At 45.7% G+C, this 19,912-nt stretch overlaps 1 protein-coding gene across 1 annotated transcript in view; it reads left to right on the top strand.

Annotated features, from left to right (window-relative positions):
- The first annotated feature begins 1,526 nt into the window (after window positions 1–1,526).
- LOC115327224 (putative acyl-CoA synthetase YngI) overlaps window positions 1,527–19,912 on the top strand; it is a 73,375-nt gene continuing 54,989 nt past the window's right edge. The window contains exons 1-2 of the mRNA XM_040220249.3: window positions 1,527–2,305; window positions 10,168–10,336. Coding sequence (XP_040076183.3) covers window positions 1,527–2,305; window positions 10,168–10,336 — 948 coding nt within the window. The remainder of the gene's footprint in view (window positions 2,306–10,167; window positions 10,337–19,912) is intronic.

The raw sequence follows: 19,912 nt of genomic DNA, 5'->3' as shown, positions 1-19,912 counted from the left end.
AAGACCAAGTGGCAGCAGAAGCCATGACAACTCTTCTTCCCGCAACCCGCAACACCCGCCCCAGAAGAGACTTACAAGCGTCAATACTATGCTCCAGGGGATCCTGCCAGCGCCCCCTTTACTATGGGGGAGCTGATCTCGGCTCTAAGGTAATGCAAAACCAAGAGCACATCAGGCCCAGATGGCATTACCTATGCTCTTCTTAGGAACCTGCCAGACGAACATTCAGAGCAGCTCTTAACATGGATCAACCAAATCTGGACCACAGGTCAAGTTCCAGAAGAGTGGAAGACGTCCTGGGTCATCCAAATTCTTAAACCAGGAACGCCCATACGCCGCTTGCGAACATGAGACCTATTTCACTCACCTCGAATTTATGCAAGCTCACAGAAAGAATGGCGTTATACAGAATTCAGCACATTCTAGAGAACAATGGCACATTTCACTAAACGTAAACAGGCTTCCGAAGACGCCTCGGGACTCAAGATAGTCTTTTGATGATCTACACGGATGTGCTGGAAGCACCTTCCAAAGTTGATCCACGCATCGTTGTAGCAGTAGACGTCAAAAAAGCGTTTGACTCCGTACCACACAAGTCAATAATCGACAGCGCAGTCGCCCATTGTATCCAAGGAGCACCACTCAACTTCATCAAATCCTTCTTGGAGGGACGTAAATTTACAGTCAAAGTGGGAAACACCGCAGGTCCAGAAACACCGAATGGGGTCGGAGCCCCTTAAGGCGCAGTCCTTTCTACTACGCTGTTCAACCTAGTCATGGCCGATCTCCCGCCTCGCCTGGCCCGAATCCAAGACCTCTGCTTCACTGTCTATGCAGATGATATCACAATCTAGACCAAAGGCGGAGCAGTCGGAAGACAAGAAGAGGTACTAAAGGAGGCACTGGACACCATCGTAGAGTTTCTGGATTCCGTAGGCATGTCTGCAGCACCAAATAAGACATCATACAAAGTGGTGGGCAACCGACACATTCAATCTCAGACAGAAACAAAGAACATACGGCTTACCATGAAGGGAGATGAGATACAGAGAGTTGAAAGTTTGAGGATTCTCGGACTATTCTTCAATCAAGACGGAAGGCCCCATACCTGGATGAAGAGGGTAACGAAAACCTGGAAGAGCACGCTGCACTTAATCAGAAGAGTGGCCACGAAGAAATAGGGGAGCCACAGAAAGGGTAACACGTACCCTAGCCCTGGCGCTTCTGACTTCGAAAGCACTCTATGCATATATTTACAATAGACTTACGCAAACAGAAGTCCTAAAACTTGAAAGGCTCAACAGGGAAGCTATGAGAGCAATTAGCGGACTTCCACGATTTGCAAAAATCGAAGACCTGCACATTCACACTAAGCTTAATACTCTCAAGGAGGGGCAGACGCACTCAAGGACGCGCAACTGGACCGACTCAAGATTACAGAAGCGGGAAGAGCCATATTGCGACATATTGGTTTCGCAATGGATCACCTTCCGACGCTCCCAAACTGAAGCCTCGAAGATACAACCATGCAGCTTACTACATTTGCCCCACTGGCTCGCAACATCGGGAAGGACAACGAAAAGCGGCGGTTCCAAAGAGTCATGGACCACATCGACTTTGTTCGAGAGTACAACAGCGATTTCACCAACCTGTACGTATATACAGATGCTGCACTACGAGGAGACGGACAAGGAGCCATTGGATGGTTCATGTTAAACTCCCAGATGATATGCAGTCAAGTACTTAAGGGTGAATGTAGCCTCAAGGAAGCCGAGCTACAAGCTATACTGGCAGGAGCCAAACAAGCGGCCACACACTGCAACAAGACAGAAGCCCTCTACAAACACGTATGGGTATTCACTGATAGCAGGGAGGCACACGCAGAATGCGACAAGGTTGACACCTATAGCAACACCGTCCGACAGCTGCGAGAATTAGGCCAGCAATTTGCAGATGAAGGACGCGTCCTTCGAATTGGATGGGTGCCGGGGCACTCCGGCATATATGGCAACGAAGAGGCCGACAATGCTGCCAGAACGGCGCTTGAAGCTGCGCCTGCGAGACCAGACCAGGAGCAACAGGAGCAAAGTCAAGAAGGCGAAAATGATGTCCTCCCCCTTGACCCCGACGAGTTCCTGTCCCTGGAAAGGACGAGGAGGCGCAAGACAGTGAAAGATCTGGTCCCTCAAGATCCGAACGGCGATTTACCTGCCGAATACAGCCGGAGCGACCGCGTTATTCTGCGCCGGATCCGCACCAACACGGCAATAACGCCTGCCCTGCAGGCTAAGCTGGACAGAGCCAGGCGAGCCCGACATCCCGATGACCCCGGGCCGGTTATTGACGGTGACTGCACTCGATGCGGGAGCAAGAGTCCAGCAACTATATTACATCTTCTCTGGGAATGCAGAGCCACTGTACGCTCAAGGCGGGCCACCATATACGACCTCCCCGTTTGTCATCGACCCAAAACTTTCGTAGAGTGGACGCGACCAGGGGACGACATACAGCACAGGAAGATTGTACTGGATTCTCTGCTTAAGTTCATTCGAGAAGCCGGCATCCGGCACTATTTTTAAGCATTTCATCCACATTGTATTCCTCATCTCTCACCCCTCATCTTCCCCACAAATGACATAAGATCAAGGTGGTGGAAAAATCATTAAAATACGTCTTAAACAAACAGGCTGTTTCGATTGGTAGCAGATGGCTAGATGAATGAGAAGAAAGACAGGCTGCGGGCGACTGGCCCCTGCTAGATTGGGTGCGCTACGATCGCTTACGTCTAAACGTAGCCACTATTGGTCTAGGACGAGCCACCTCAGCGCGCCGTAACTGAAAGCCGCTTTCTTGGAATCCGCTGCGAGGTTTCCGAGGTACAGCCTTACCGTGCTAGTTCGTGCGCTCGACTGGTTGTCTGTATGCACCGGCGCAACGCGGTGTCGGCTGCAGGGTACAAACTGAGAAAGAGAAGGAGGCTAGAGCGCCTGGGGACGTAAAAACATCGAGCTGTCGTTGGAACGTTAGGTCAATCGACGGAAAAATAGCTGTGTTTGTCTCTAATCACACTTCCAATAAGCTCAAACACGGAGGACGAACGGCGGAGGCCGACGTTCGAGATTAGAAAGCGTTTGAAGAGTAAGTAGAGACAAAGCAGCTTGCTTTTAGACTAGCCACAAAACATTCCCACGAGAGCTTGATGTTCTGAAGTCCCCTCGTGCGCTCGTGTCCTACCCTCCCTCAAACTCTACCCGCGTACTGCCACTGCCAAATAGAGAACGACAGGGAGTGCCTTTCGAACATTTGAACCCAACACGCGCTCAATTTTTTTCTTATTTTTTTTACGTTTGGGTTAGGTACTTTTTTATGTCTTTTCGACACCCGCTCTTACGGTGCGTGCACGGCGAGGCATCCTGAATTTTGGCGAAAAAATGAAACAATAATCCACGGTGAGGTTCTCACTATACTGGGTTTGCCCTTAAGCTTGGACAGCAACCAAAGCTACCAGCGCGAGCTTTCCCCCGTTCCTGAATTGGCCCTCTCCTCCCCCTTCATCTTCTTTTGCAACGCCTACACACGCACACACCCGTGTTCCTGGCTTTCAAAAGTGAATTTTTAGCGCGAGTGCACCGCCTGCGGGAAAACGTTTCAAAACAGTGTCCTGGTGCCTTCGTGCTTGTCGCGCTGACTTCAGTCACGGCTTAAAAGTAAACAGAGCACGACAGCTGTTGTTACAGCTGTTGCAAACTAATTTTATGCATGCGACTGTTTGGATGGGGAAAATTTCACTTCTCTGCATTTCGCCGTGCTCCAACATCGAGGGTTCTCGTCGGCTAGGGCAGTATTTCGCTACAAGTATAGAGCAACCAATGCTAAGTTTTTATTTTGTTATTCAAAGGAGCAAGTGCTGCACTTAATGGGGTCATGAAAATATTTTTGAAATTTTTCCTCGATAGGTTTTCTCCTGAACAAACAGAACTGTGACAACTTATATAACTTAAAACTTAGAAAACGACGCCTGCCCAACAGCGATAGGGGAGCACGTCTGCTTTCATTTCTTCCCCCCTCCCCCCTCCAAAAAAAAAAAAAAAAACTACAGAAAAAAAAGGAAATTGGAACGAACATAATGCACTTAAAGCGCGAGCTCATTTCGTCAAATTCACGCCGTTGTAGGTTGTATCGTGGCAGAGACGGTGTGGAATCTTCCGAAAGGTGGTTCGGACCGGTGCCATGTGAAACTTGCAGCATATATGCCTCCTCGGATTCATAGAAAGCTTCTAGGCCGGTGGCATGAATGGACCCGCATACTTTACCAGATTTGCAATTTCCCAGCTCGTAAGAGAAGTTAGAGAGCTTCTTGCGAACAAGGTAGAGAACCTCCCATCTCTTTGCTAAAAAGGCCGTGAAGCATGTAGCAGCATCACTCAGTGGTTGAGGTCCCCTCAGCACGAGATCTCGTACATTGAACTACAGATTTTGCCTCCCCTTGTTGTGCTGGTTGCTTGCTGCAGTCTCGAGACGTCGAGGCTTTCTCGAGCTTCCCGCAAGTTCCCCGTGAACACTTCCGGAGATCTTGTGCGAACTGCGTAGTGGCGCGCTGCGTGCATGCTGGATCCGTGCAAGGAAGTCCGTTTCCCAGGGGAAACGCGAGCTCTTCCCCAAAGTTGAGTTTAGGCGGAGTAAAACCCGTGGACCGGTTGATTGTCGGGCAGGTAGCGAATGCCATTTCTGCCAGTTTTGCGCCCCAGTTTTTGTTTCGCTTTGTATGCGCTACAAGAATCAGCTTCAGGTTATGGCGGACTATTTCCGTGACATGGCGAACGTAACAGCGTTCACCATATCGCCCAACTTACAACACTTCTGTCCGTGATATTCGCCTGTGGATGGTGCGGCGAAGTCCATTTGTGCCGTATCTCTAGTGCCTTGCAAGCATCCACGAACACCTCGCTAACAACATAAGACGTCTTTTCCCCAACGAGCATTGCGGCAAAGCCAAAGCGCGCAAACATCTCGAGAAGACAGTCCCAGATTTCCCTCGACTTCAGCTTGCGCCAAGAAACATTTCGACACACTTCGTGAAGTGGTCGGTCATTACTAGAAGATATTGATTGCCGCGTGGACTACGAGTAAAGGGACCGACAATGTCAAAGGCAACACACTCCCAGGGGTACCTGCTTTAAATCAAGTGCATTAAACCTGGTGGTAGGCCACTTCGTGGTTTCGCCTTCTCGCATAACGAGCAGCTACGTGCGTAAGTTATGACATCCTACCTCATGCCTGGCCACGTTGCAATTCGGAACAAAGTTTCGCAAGTCGTGCTCCCATTGCTGTGAGCTGTCGGCTCTGAACCATGCATATAAGTTATGAATGACTTAACGGAATGTATGAGGTATTACAGTTCGGAAAAGCGGGCCCCAGGACCCATCGTCCGCTTGGTGAATGTACCGCAGCAGGATGCCCTCGCTGCTCAGCAAGTATATGTCCAAATTTCTGGGACTCCTGGAGTCGACTGCGCTTACGTCTGTGCAACCGATGTGTTACCTTCAGACAAAGTTCATTGGGCGGCTGGGCCACCCATAGCTCCTATCTGCTCACAAGGATTCCCCACTGCGAATCTGGTGTGATGAGTGCCGCATTGGCCAGCGTCACCAAGTCGGAAATTACCTGCATTTCATGCCCAAGAAGGGGAGCACGGGACTTCGTACCTTCGTACCCCGAAAAAACCAGAGCGCTAAGCGAGTGCCGTAGGTAGTCCTTAGGGGTGGGGTTCTAGCAGCGGGGTTCTAGCGGGCGCGGGGCTTGGGCGCGTCATCTGCTGGCGCCGTAACTGAAGAAGCATGGCCATGGCCATCTTTAGTTCAGCTAGACCCCCCCCCCCCCCCCCCTTGAAGAAGCATTGGCCGGTACTGAGACTCCAGGCCTAGCGTCTGTTTTTTTTGTCGATGGTTGCGTAATCTACATGTTCACCGAATGTCATATCGTCGTCATAACTCATGTTTCTGTCGGGGCCCTCTGATGACGACATCTGTAGTAGTTAGAGGTTCAGAATTCCATTCAATTTGCTCGGGTGAATACGAAAAAATAAACACTTCGCAAACGCGGGCAATCTTAGAAACACACAAATGACAATGTAAAAATTAAAAAGGAACCCAGTTTGCGGCTATCCTCACAGACGAGCAGCATTGCGCGTCTGGACGACAGTATGGGAATTCCCACGCTGCTAACCATCTCGGAGACTGACACGACGAACTGGTTCAACAACACGTAGTCATTTTTTCACTGTCATCGCCAGCGCCGCGATCCCAAGAGCCTCTGCGCATCCACGGCGACGGCCTTTTATAAGTGACGGAGCGCCGCTCGCGTGGCCAAATATACTTGAGCCCTCGTGGCGGAAATGACTGTAGGCGATTTGGCGCGCGGGACACCTTGCCCAACGCTTTATGTCCCCAGGTTGCCCGTAAATGCTTATTTGTTTTCATCTTATTTAGGCACAACATTACTATTTTATATTTCACTATATATACTCGCTTGTGAATTGGATGCTGCCTATAGTTTATATTGTTTGCGTTTTCCATACCTGCGTTTTTGCGTGTGCTTCGATTCCTGTTAATATTTTTTTCTCGTTTTTCAAAATGTGTTTGTAATTACCACTCCTGTTGAAGTTCTTAACTTTCACCAATAGTATGCCAAAAAGATAAAAGGCCGACATCAGCATGCAAAGATGCCATTAAATCAGATAATGAGAGTTATCGAACTTGCTAGACTGAGCTGAGGAAAAATCCCTTGGCGTGTTTTCGTAGACGTAACATCGCCTGGTTCATTTGGGGAGAGAGTGGAGGGAACGCCTGAGGTAAAGGTGAACACGCCTCAGTGATGCAGGCGCTAGCCATTACTCGACTTTCCGATTATCTTACTCTTTTCGCTTAACCTAATCTGGAAGCCGTCAAGATATTAGACCGTGATTCACTGGGGCACCTTTACCGAAGTCTCGGGCCCCCTTCTCATTCTTGTCCATTAAAGGACAGCGTACAACCTCGATTTTCTGCTGGGAAGAAAATCCTCTTAGCGCTCCCCTCCCCTAAGCTGCAAGAGGGACCAAGTTGTGGAAAGGTAGAAAGATGAGAGGATACAGGAAAGGGGGAGGCGGGCACAAGTGGAAAGCGTGAAGTGCACGTTGGCGTTTAATCCAGGTGACGGCCATTAAACACGCGCCAATCAGAGTGAGAGTCTGATGACTGTACTCACAAGCTTCTTCGAATTCGCACCAGGGGGAAGTTAGATCCGACACCTTACAGTACGCGTTTACCCTTGCCACAGTCAGCAGTCAGATATATTACCTAACGTTTATCCCTCACTAATATACGGAGCATGATTAACTGGTGTAACGAATCATGTTCCTTGAATAATACCGTTTCAGTGCGAACGTCGTTGTGTTAACCGAGATATGACTCTGGGAAAAAAGAAAAGACATAACTCTGTTCGTTTGAACAAAATAATTTAATACACTTGACAAGCAGGGGTCTGCCGATGGGCGTTGGCTTATTAATATAGTCATCGGTGTTGCCGACTGTCGCTCGTAACTTGAGAATGTTAACCATTCAACACCGAATAATGTTGCTAAAATGCTGCTATCGAACACGTTCGCGTGTTGTTGCCTTCGCAGGTAAACAGAATTATGCGTCTCATACAATTCTTAGACATTTTTCTACTATACCGCAGCGGCTTTCGGGTGTTTTCGATTACCGCATTAGCTGTTAGGGATTGACTTTGTTTTGATTTTGTCGCCTCACCGATCAGCGTGTGAATGTTTTGGCCGTGGTTTATTTAAGTTGCTCCAGTTAGTTTATACACCTACAATAATAACGGCTAATATCTGAAACTCTTCAGTTCTAAATCTAACAGTTCTGCTTAGTCTAATAAGTAAAAAAAAACACCTTAATTTCTTTCTATTCACTTATTGCTACACTTGTAATTGACCGTTTTCTTCAGTTATTCTCGAAATTAAAAAAAAAGTCTTATTTTACTATTACAACTGACCACTTACACTAACTGAACCTAAAATTTAATAGGGTGGTTGGGAGGCACAAAAGTGGTGACATCTTTTCTTGAGGGTGGGTCAACTTAGCTAAAAAATTAGATTGATATTAGGGTTGTGCTCGACTAGTTTTCCCTTACACTAAACATTCATATGTACCTATCGATTCCCATAAATTCCTATTTAAGGCATTCTGCATTATTTGACATGCGGCACAGGCCTTATTTGCAATTAACTTAACTGGTATATTTGCCCTATTACGTTTAGCGATAATTCCAGGCGGTTAATTATTATTTTATATTTATTTGACTATTTATATGTCTGCTGATTTTGAAGTCAGTCTTATTTGGTAAAATGTAGTTATATTCCTTTTGTGTCTTAATTAGGAGATAATGGGATGAAGTGACTATTTATTGAACTGATTTAATTTCAATAAGTAGTATTCACTATTAGTTAATACATGTATTATTTCGCCATTTCCGAACTCGGTCGATTTCAGGTGCGCAGTAATGACAATTATTTATTCTTTTGGAATATTTGTGCACCAATCAACAAACTGACAGATAATGTTTTCTATGAATCATTGGTCACTTTTATTTTATCAAAATCTTTATGGACGAAATGGGCTCCACTGAAATATGACTGGGTATTAGCAATGAATGTTTTGCATTGGGCACAGAAGCTTCTAATAATGATAATGAATATTAGTTTTATTTCAGAAATTCTGGGGACTGAAATTGGTCCAAATCATTATTACTCATATTAATAACTATCTGGAGTCAGCTATCTTTGAAGCAGGCTGTCTTTCGAAGGCCATTGCCGCTAATATTGAACTTTTATGCTGTTTGTGTTTCATAAATGTGATCGGCTTGAAATAAGTAATATGGGCGCTTGACATCGATTCTTGTCCAAATAAGCTGAGAATGCCCGGGTCTTAGCGACTTTCGCTATTCTGTGGCATTTATGTTTTAAGGTCGGGATTGACTAAGAGGGGTTGTATTGACTATAGGCATCTATACCTTTTTTCAAATCTGTATACTGGGCTATCCGTAAATCTTATAGGCAAATTCCACGATTTGGGGGTTAGAAATTTTTTCGACTTCAACGGCTAATATTGGCAAATGGCTGTTATGCTTGCCTTGGTTGGCAGGAGATGGCTAGAAATGACTAACTGATCAATATTAACATTTTTCACAATAAGATATGTTGGCCAATGCAAATAGAACTGGCATGATGTGGCTAATATTGGACATTGGCATCTATTTATGGCATGATTTGCTAAAACTGCTACAAACGGCTAGCTATTTGTGCTTATTAGTGGCAACGTAATTTAATTTCTATGCTCACCGGTGACAATCGCTTCGAGCGGCTATTGCTGGCTATTAGCACTTAATAACAAACTTGGCCTAAATCACTTAGTAATCCCTATTAGTGACTATTATTATAATACCGTGATGTTCATGTTGTTTTAGATTGGAATGGCTTCAGATGTCTATTAGAGGATAAAACAGTTTTTACCGAAACTCCATAATCCCAGAAATCTGTTCGTCCGTCCTTCCGAGCATTTTTAGCTACATTTAGAAGGAAAATCAGCGTAATTTGACCCGACGTCACGTCTATATATTAATTGTTTCCCCATTTTATTAAGGGAGAAAGACGACACGTGGCCCTATATATCAATAAAACTAGATAGGTTTGTTTCCCTGCTGTTGAATGCGTATTAGTTCCCCGGAAGACAATATGTTAATTTATGTTTCTAAACAACACACACACACACACGCACACACACACTCACACTCACACTCACACACACGCACACGCGCACGCACACACACACGCACACACGCACGCACACACACGAACGCGCGCACGCACGCACGCACACACGCACGCACACACACACACTTTGTTAGCAGAAATATAAACATAGTTTGTATGTATTTTGCGATCCCGCATTTCTAAATTATTTTTTCTATATTGTTCTTGCGGACAGAAATATCATGCACCTCTGCAGCAGAAACAAATCAGTGATAACATAACATTAGTTCAAGTTATCTGATAAGAAAACTGGTTGGATATTCTTATCTTTGCGTGCACTTCTGTCATTAAAATATTTTTTCTGCCTGTGGACACAGGGACCTCTCCAAACTCAGCTACTTCCACAATCCCGGAAAAGAGCCGCTTCTGACGTGGACAGCGGGGGATGTGATTGACAAAGCGGCGGATGTTTTCGGGGACACCACAGGCATCGTGTACCCGCATCAGAACATCAGCAAGACGTACACAGAATACAAAAAAGACGTAAGTGTATATTTCAAATATATCTTTATCTTGAGACACATTTCTGGGCGCTTCAATATTTAGCACGGAAGGCTTGACGGAGAGACCAAATATCCCTAATTTTATTATTAACAATGACAATCATCATGCAATATAAACCGTCACCTGATACCATGACATCGCATACACAGTGGAGTCAAGTGAGTCTGTGAAGTTAGGGAACACTATGACATGGCATCGCGACGGTACCTCACCTAACCTTACGTGGCACCATGACATTAGGTTACACCATATATAGACATTGTGATATCGCGTTACGTTGTTCCATAACGTAACCTTACATAAGGACGCCGTGTGACAGTTACTGCACCTGACCTGACGTTTCGTCGCGATGCCATGTACAGTAATGTCGCGTGACCAAGTGCGTTCGTGCTGTGACGCCACGTTGCACTTTGAGGTGACGTGACACTCTGACATCACCATGAAGTCAGGACACACCATGGCGTCATAGAGGACTCATATATGCTTCAATTAGATCGTTTTTGGTATATACCAAAGAGGGAGGCATTTTTTTTATAATATCGACCGACTCAGAATAACTAAAAATTGCCTAGCTTGAGAGCCTAGAAAAAGAAAATATCTGAGAGTTCATTTCTTCTGACATTTAGAATAGAATTATCACATTCTCATTTAATAAATCTTTATTCAACGTGCATCAGGTGCATATGTTAGGGACAAGCCGAGTGGTGGGCATCCTTAGTTTGGGACACCCTGGCTGCGACTGGCTATCCGGGCCCTCCTCACCAAGTCTTGCTGGATCCCAGGGTCCGGGTTGATCAGGCATGCCATTCACTGCTCGTAGGGTGGGGTTGGATGGGAAGTGAGATCTGGGGTTTGTTGTCATTTCCATACCTGGTGGTACAGAATGCCCGGAAAAGGGCAGAAATTGCAGGTGGCAGGGTATTGAGCGGGGCAGACGGTGTGAGGATGGGTGCAGTGGGGATATGTGTTGGTCTGCAGTCTTCGAAAGGTGGTGGATTCATTTCTTGATAGTCTTGGGTGCAGTGCCGGTTATTTTCTTAGGTCGTGACGGTAGTCGTCTAGTACGTCGGCATACCTGGTGAGCAGGTCGGTCGTGGGTGCAGCAAGGAAGGTTGTTCCCTCTTGGGAACAACCTTCCTTTCTCCTATCATGCCGCTGCCCGCCCGTTGTGTATGCGGGCGGGCAGCGGCATGTGTCGCCTCATTTCATTCGAGGTATTCGTGTCCGGGTACCAGGACGAGGTATACTTCGGTGAGCCGGGGGATGCTCTTGAGAATGCGAAGCTCTGTTTTGGAGATGCGTCCCCGTAGGTAATGGCGGCAAGCTGCCTTGGAGTCTGTGATCACTGTGATGGTATCGTCGCCTGTCGTGGCGGCTAGGACAACGGCAATTTGCTCGGCGGCTTATGTACCCGTAGATGTTGTGCGGACTATGAAGGCGGCTATATCTTGCCCTACTGCATGGATTACACGTACGCCATTGCTGGCTGATGCGCATACGGGGACGCGTCCGTGTATATTACAGTTGGACTATCGCCGTATTAGGAACTCATGGTCCGTGCTCTAGCGGATTATCACATTTGATCCTATTATTACAAGATGACACTGGCCAAGTCTGGCGAATTTCAGAGGACACACTTCTATTCTCTGGGATCCGCCTGAGCCCTAACACATAGGCTCGAGGTTATTAAAAATCGGACACTGTGGTTTCACCGAAACAGCTATACTGAGTTATACAGAAATTTAAAAAAATATAATGTTTCTCATTTAAGCATTTGGTAAAGTGTTCAAAAGGGTGCTTACACCTCAAAGGTTGTATCATTTGTTGTCTAAAACGATGGGCAAGTTGCAGTCATATCCACAAAAAATAATTTGTACCGCGCACCGCTGATTTTTACCTTTTGCTTTTTTCTCTCCCTCTTTTCACCTCCCAACTTCAATTTATTTGTGACGTAATCGATTATGAACTTAGAAGCTTTGCAAGCGACAATTTTATTATATGTAATAAAAACATACGTAAAGCATGTTTTTAACGCAATTGCGAAAGCACTACTACCCGCGATATTGAAATACCGAAGATCGGAGTTGGAAGCGATGTCGCCTCCTGGCTTTTTATCCTCCCTCGGAAAACATGGCGGCGGTTGGCACATGTAGCACTAAGGACGACAATGAGTCAAGATAATCGGACGAGGTTCTCTTTTCGGTGCCGAATGACCTCTCAGACTTCAAAAACGAAATCTTGAAATGGTCAAAACGATCTGTGCACCATAGTTTCGCACGTGACTCTGTCGGGGCAGCCTTTCACGGTGACACTGCGCGACATGGCCCCTAACGTCGCTCACAAAATTCCACTGCGCGTTCTCTTCAACCTCACACCGTTTCAAAGAATTCGAGATCGCTGAAAGGGTCCTAAAGGAGCTTCAAGCTCGAAAGTGAAGTGTCGCCTGCTCACAGCAATAGGCGGCACGCACGGAGAAGCAATGTTGATCGCTGAACGCGGGCGAACACGACACTTCCGGTTGGGACGCTTCGGAGGCGGGAGAGAAACTGGAGTTACAGGACGACTCAATTTTTGACGTCACTGCACCGGTGCGGACCGCGCGGTAACTTCAAATTCGGCTTTTGGAAAAATTTTTTTAATGCGCAAATATTAAGTTTTTAAGCCTCGAATATTGAAGGCATCGTCTTTAATCGTTTCGCAAAATACAAAAGAAAAAAAAAAAAAATTTGATTTCGACCTGTCAGTATTTCTTTAATGTTTTACACTATGCACCAAGGACTGCATATATTGAAGGAAGTCTGTTCATCCTGGAACCCCAACAGGTGTATTCGAGGTTTCACTATTCTGAAAGTGTGCAAAATTTGGTATCATGCTCACCACTTTTTTTTCAAAGATACTAGGAGTACAGTTCTCTTTCATAGGAACCAGACTCTGTTAGCGAAGATATTTCGGTTACTCCTTTAGGATGAAATTTCGCCTTCTAAGTTAAAAACAAAGCATAGTTTCATGTATTTTTTACGCACTAAAAAAAGAAACTCTTTATGTATGCGATGTTTAATGTACGTCTCTCCTAACACTACAGAAGTAATATGTGTAATTAAATGAAAATAAGTAGATATAAGCACAGTCTACTTGATTTAAATCCCGCACGTCACAACTTTTCACGAACGCTTAACAGCAGTCATGAGACACACGGCTTAATCATAGTTTTCGTTTGTCGAAAGGAACCATCCGAAATATTTTGATGGTACATCTGGCTGATGGTCTGTCGTATTTTCAGACATTGTTGGTTGAACTGTCTGATGACCTGTCGTATGTTGGGACATCTGATGGCGTAAAAGTGTGTTTGTCTGTTGGTCTAATGGTGGCTACAAATATATAATCACACATACGTTCAGGCGCAAAAAAAAAAGATTGCAGTCCAAACAAATATGAACTTTATTTTGTGCGCCACATTTCTCGCTGCAATTTGTTTGCCATCATAAATTTTAAGAACTGTATTCACAAGACCTGCGCTGTAATAAGACGCTGCATTTCAATGGCAGGCACAAAGTAATCGTGTTCAATCGCTCTCAGAAGTTTATTGGACCACTATAATTACATGCAGATTATTCTTGAGAGATTTATAAAAGGAAAACTTCTCTGTGATAAAAATAGAACAACTACTAACTACAATTACACCATGCTCACACCGAGCAACACTTTTACATCAAGCACAAATGACCTTCAATAGTGAGAAAGAAGCCGGCCGAGTCAATAAAGACGACCGTTTTATTGTCTATCACAAGCATGCCTGCAGAAGGCTTAGAAGAAAAACAACACTATAGATTTGATGCAATCCATCATAGATGGATGAGCCGACACGGGCAGCAAAAAACAATGCAACCACAAAGAAGAGAATGAAGGTCGGTGATATTCAACTGAGATCTTGCTGTCGCCTATTAGGAGTACTACGTCGAAGTTTGCCCACCAATCATGGCACAATAATTTCATGGACTCCGACGAAGAAATCGGTAATCACAAGAAAAGCGTTTATTGTTCCTTGTTATTTGGTGATTTGGTGCAGTAAACATTCATTCGAGGAGAGGGCCTTGTACAGCGCGAAATATTTTATATCGAGCACCTATTATAAGAGCAACATTTTATAATCGTAAGGGCAGCTGGCTCTTGAAGTTTAAATAGGTGGGCATGACCGTATTCCTTTTACGACGAAAAAGAAGGGCCGGGACTTGAGCGCCCGAAAGTTAGAGAACAGTGATAAAGGCATTTTGGAAAACGGAACTACGTCACCCTCTACGGCAGTAGAGGGTGACGTAGTCCGCAAAACCCTCAACAAAAATTTTTTTTTTTTTAGTTGGCACGTTTTTTGTAGTTTAGTCCGGCCGTGACTGATTTGCAACACTCTAAGAAAAAACGGGTGTAGTCGGGTGTATCAGCAGCACATGCACCCCTTTCCTGAAAGATGCACCCTCCGTTGCCCAGCCAGTGCATTTGTGCACCGACAATGAGCATCCTCCTCTCCCTTAAAAACCTCTAGGTGTATCAGTGCACCGCCACGCTAGCCACGCGCCCCGACCAGCGTGTGTTTGGATGCCTTCTTGGGGGTCACTTTCGTTCTTAGGAAGTATGGGACTGTTTTGTTCACTAGGTATTGACAGTAGAGTAGACGCTATGCTTGTTTTAGGCCAATCGGGGCTCCGGGTAGGATCACGTGACTACAGTCTCCAAGCTAGAGATAAGGCAGAGCACGGCACCTGCCTGAAGGCCAAGGCCACGGGTAGCATCCGCTGAACTATTAACTTTGGGTCGAACTTTCAAGAGGATATTGGGGACAAATCCTCTAGCTGCGTTCATTGTTGGGATAACCCTGAAGATAAGCCTTCGCGAGGGCAGCCACTTTTGACCTTGAAGGAGCTGCTATTTTCGTATACTCCTCGCCTTTCTTTCTCTCCCTAAGCTGAAAGCGTGGAAGAGGCTACGCAGTCGTCGAACCAATGGAACGGAGGCTTTTTTTATTCCTTGAGTCCGCTGTCTGGGCGCGTGTGGCAAAGGTTTCACGGGTGACGTAGTAGCTCTTTCCGATGCCGGAATGTCTGATTCCCGGCCTAGTTTCTTGTGTGCTGTGCTGCGACCAGCGGGGCTGCCAGAGATTTCGTCCGTGACAACGTATTCGAGTGTACCAAGGCTTCCAGTGTTTGAAAAGTCCAACGTACATCGGCAACAAGCGATTTCTTCAAAAAAGCCCAAGGAATTCATGTGATCCGTTTAGTGTTCGGTTTGGCAAATTACTTCTTCTGCCACATCGTGTGTTGAATCTTCACAGACCCCTTTCTTTCCGTGTTTGTGTTTGTGTAGTTCTGCAGTGCCCGTGTCAACATCTATCTCGGATTACATATTTCAAGTCCGGTATTTTCATCGTAAGTGCGCTGCAACCTACTCCTTTGCAGCAATTGACTGTTCCCTTCCGGATTACGTCTAAGCTTAGGCAGTGTCTATTTCCTAGCAGCCGGGAGAATAATTTCTCCGAAATTCTATCGGCAGTCACCTGCCATTAGCTGTCTGCAATCATGTGATAACTGCAGGTGACTTATTCGCCCGGCGTTTTGAGAACACGCGTTTCATGGACACCTTTTCGTTGATACACGTTTTCTAGACACGTTTCGTCGACATTAACGTTTCACCGTCACTCGTTACGCGAAATACACGCTGTAGGGACATTTCGTCGTGCGTGTGTCTCTGAGGCGCATGCTCACCGACCCAGCCCACCCGTTCACGTTGCTTCGTGGCGACAGTATGCGGCGGCTCATTAAAAAAATGTTTACCCTACCTGTGATACTCGTATATATTACCTCGCGCATATAGCCTGGGGCGGCTCATTACAAAAAAAAAAAAAAAGAGAAGAGATGCTAATAGAGGAAAGCTAACCAGAGCTGTCGATGAATCGTCGTTCGATGAAGTGATAATATCGCCAATGAGTGATGACTGCCGGCACGATTTCGGGCAAATAATTCTGCCGGCTGCTGAGAGAATAGACACTACCTAAGAATCACCCCGGTTCTTGTTCGCCTAGTAATCTCCTCAGTTTTGTAACCGCTTTGTTCTACATCTTCACATATCACAGATTGCTTGCACGTTTGTACTTGTTTACGGAATAGACTGTCTAATAAACTTTTAGGAGATTTGAAAACAATCCCGTGTGTCCGTTTACCTGCCTTTTTGCAACCACCTGGGCGCGTACATTTTTTACAGGTTTCCTTGAGTTGGGTGCACAAAGAGGTGTAATGGTACATCATTGAATGAGGTGTATATATGTTCCATATGAGTGGGTGAGTGTAAAAAACGGTGTAATAGTAAACCCTGTTGGCGGGTGTATCTGTTCCCTATGAGCGGCGTGGGTGTAAACGACGGTGTAATAGCAAACCCTGTTGGTGGGTGTAGAGAAGAGAATACTTGTACACCTTAAATTGGGGTGTACCTGCACACCGAAACGACAGTGAGGGTGTAAGAAAGGAGTAGTGACACACCCCAGTATGGGGTGTATCTGTGCACTCCCGAATGCTGACGGTGTATGAAAGGGTGCACATATGCACCCCTAAGGAGGGTGTATATATGCACCTCGTTTTGAGGCGTACTTGTACACCTTTATGGGTGTAGTATATGTGGCAGCACTTACACCCCCTGTGGGTGTACCCACTACACCCCTTTTTTTTAGAGTGAACCTGCTTCCGGAACTACGACAGCAGGTTGCTGCTACTTATACCAATTAAAGGCACCCGTTTCATGCTCTAAATGTGTTAACTTACTAACGTCCCCCCCCCCCCCCCCCCCGTTGGAAGGGGTCCCACGTCACTCCCAGCGGTCCGCAAGGAAGGGGTCCCCGACACATCCATAGATGAGAACCACTGGTCTACGATATATCATAGCTCGGCAGAACACGAAGACATGCTACGGCCTCAGTGAGACTGTCAGCGCATGAGATCGAGTTACGTGACAAATTTACGTTAAAGCGATTTTGTACCGTGGAGAGTTGTCACATGTTTCGCTTCATCCCTCCGGATGGCTGAAGTGGCCGTCGCGCTTTCACACAGCCACAAGAGCAAATCACAAAAAGGCAGAAAGGCCTAACATCTTTTTCTTTTTTTCTTTTCTGGCTAAAAGTTCAAGAAATGGCGGTTTTCATTTTGTTTTAAACTTCGGTTTCGAGTGTTCCAGGAAACCGGAATACCTCGGCAGCTTAGGCGATTCACAAACAACTCAGCTGACGCAAGGAAAAAATGAAGGACGTTTACAACACCCAGTAACGCCGAATTAGAGCGCAGCTCTTGAGGAGGAGGAGGGAAGGGTACTGAGGGGATGGTATAACCCTCCTCCTCATCCTTCCTGCTACTCCTCCTCCCCTCCCCCTCTTTTTCCTCCTGCTCCTCCTCCCTTCCTCCCCTCATCGTTCAAGCTCCTCTCCTCCTCTCATCCTTCTCTCTCCTCCCCCTCCCTCATCTCTTCTTCCTCATCCCTCCTCCTCCGCTCTTACCCCTTCTCTTCCCCCTTCTCCCCCTCGTCTTCCCCTCCCATTCCCATCCCCCTGCCACTCCCCCTCCCCCCTGCTCCTCCACTCCCCCTCCTCCTCCCTTACCCCTCGTCCTCCTCCCTCCTCCTCCTCCCGCGAGGTGCATTATGAGAAATTCCCACAATGTACCGCGCGGGACCCTCGTGACGTCACTCATCACGTCACGTTTGACGTCACGAGGGTCCCGCGGGGTGCATTATGGGACATCTTCCATAATGCACCGCGCGGTTATGCCGACGCCGCTTAAGCCGGAAAAAGGCGCCAAGGAGCTACAGAGCTGTGCTCTGAAAAGGCGGCGGGCATGGTATGGCAGGATGGCGTCGGCGCGACTTATCGGCATCTCACAAATATTTACTGGATGTGAATGTTATTGGCACGACCTTCTCGATCTGACGGCAGTATCGGAGCTGGGACTCACATAAACGTTCACGGTATTATTCATACATTTTCTCTTTGTGTGTTCCGAAGTTTATGATGTACAGTCACGGTCAAACTACATGCAAACAGCGGATCGCATGGCTCCCCGAGCATGCAGAAGCTACTGGAGGAACTTCCTGATACTTCTCTTGTGTGACTATTATCGATGTTGCCGGCCGTGACATTATATTCACTCTTGATTACACGTTGCAAGATACTCGCCATCTAGATGGTAGGCACACCTTTAATTGCTCCTGTTTATAATGAAAGGGCTGCCAGTTATAGGGGAAAACAACAGGGTGATTTTATCTCAAATCGGGCAGGCTAAAAATGTCTAATTTATAATTTTCACGAAAAAATATATGTTTTGGGGGTATTTCTCAAATGAAGGAGGGCGCAAACCGCATGTTCTCCCGATTTTTTGTTCTCGAGTTACGAGCCGTAGAAGCCGCAGTGGCAGAAACTAGTGTTTTCGCCTGCCGTCGCAGGTCGCGTGTTTGACACCCTCTGCTGACGTTATTGTTTTCTCTACACCCTTTTAAATTTTCCCAATAATTTAATAGGTATTATAAGATGCCTTGATGTATTCAAATAGTTTTAGAAATTTGATTATTTTATAAAACACATGTCAAACTCGTCACTCCGGTCGATTTTTGGTCAAATTTGACAGGTCATTACTTTGTCTGTACTTAAGCTAAATTTTCTTTTTTTGGCTCTACAGAAAGCCCAAATCGAGCCCATTATAGATATAATAATATCATTATGATCTGTCGACTAGCCGCTCCGCTACCTTCACGTAAACGTTGTAAGAAATAACAAATGTTGAAAGTTTGAGGTCGATTTTCTCAAAAACCCCCATTTTTGTAAATTTTTATTTTTTAAATTCTTTTAGACATATTAGTCGACTACAAGAAAAAACAGTCTAGAAATGTAATATTTTGGTTGTATGTCCTCTGTTTGAGCCGCAATCGCGTGAAATGTGTGAACATTTGTTATTTTTCACAACGTTTACGTGAAGGTAGCGGAGCGGCTACTCTGCAGATAATAATGATATTATTACATCTATAATGGGCTTGTTTTTGGGCTTTCTGTAGAGCCAATTAATGAAAATTTACCTTAAGTACAGACAAAGTAATGACCTGTCAAATTTGACCGAAAAGCGACCGGAGTGACGAGTTTGACATGTTTTTTAGAAAACAATCAAATTCCTAAAACTATTTGAATACATCAAGGTATCTTTATAATACCTATTAAATGAGGGGGAAAAGTTAAAATGGTGTAGAGAAAACAATAGCGCCAGCAGAGGGTGTCAAACACGCGACCTGCGACGGCAGGCAAAAACATTAGTTTCTGCCACTGCGGCTTCTACGCTTCGTAACTCGAGAACAAAAAATTTGGAGAACTTGCGGTTTGCGCTGTCATTTATTTGAGAAATGCCCCTAAAAGATATATTTTTTTTTGTGAAAATTAAAAGCTGGACCCTTTCAGCCTGCCTGATATGGAAAATTTCATCTCAAATCAGGCAGAATAAAAAAGTATAAATTTTAATTTTTACGAAAAAAATATATGTTTTA

The sequence above is a fragment of the Ixodes scapularis genome, unplaced genomic scaffold (genome assembly GCF_016920785.2).
Source record: "Ixodes scapularis isolate PalLabHiFi unplaced genomic scaffold, ASM1692078v2 ptg001212l_1___fragment_1__unscaffolded, whole genome shotgun sequence".
NCBI classification, from domain to species: Eukaryota; Metazoa; Arthropoda; class Arachnida; order Ixodida; family Ixodidae; genus Ixodes; species Ixodes scapularis.
This window is presented reverse-complemented; position numbering and strand designations above follow the sequence as displayed.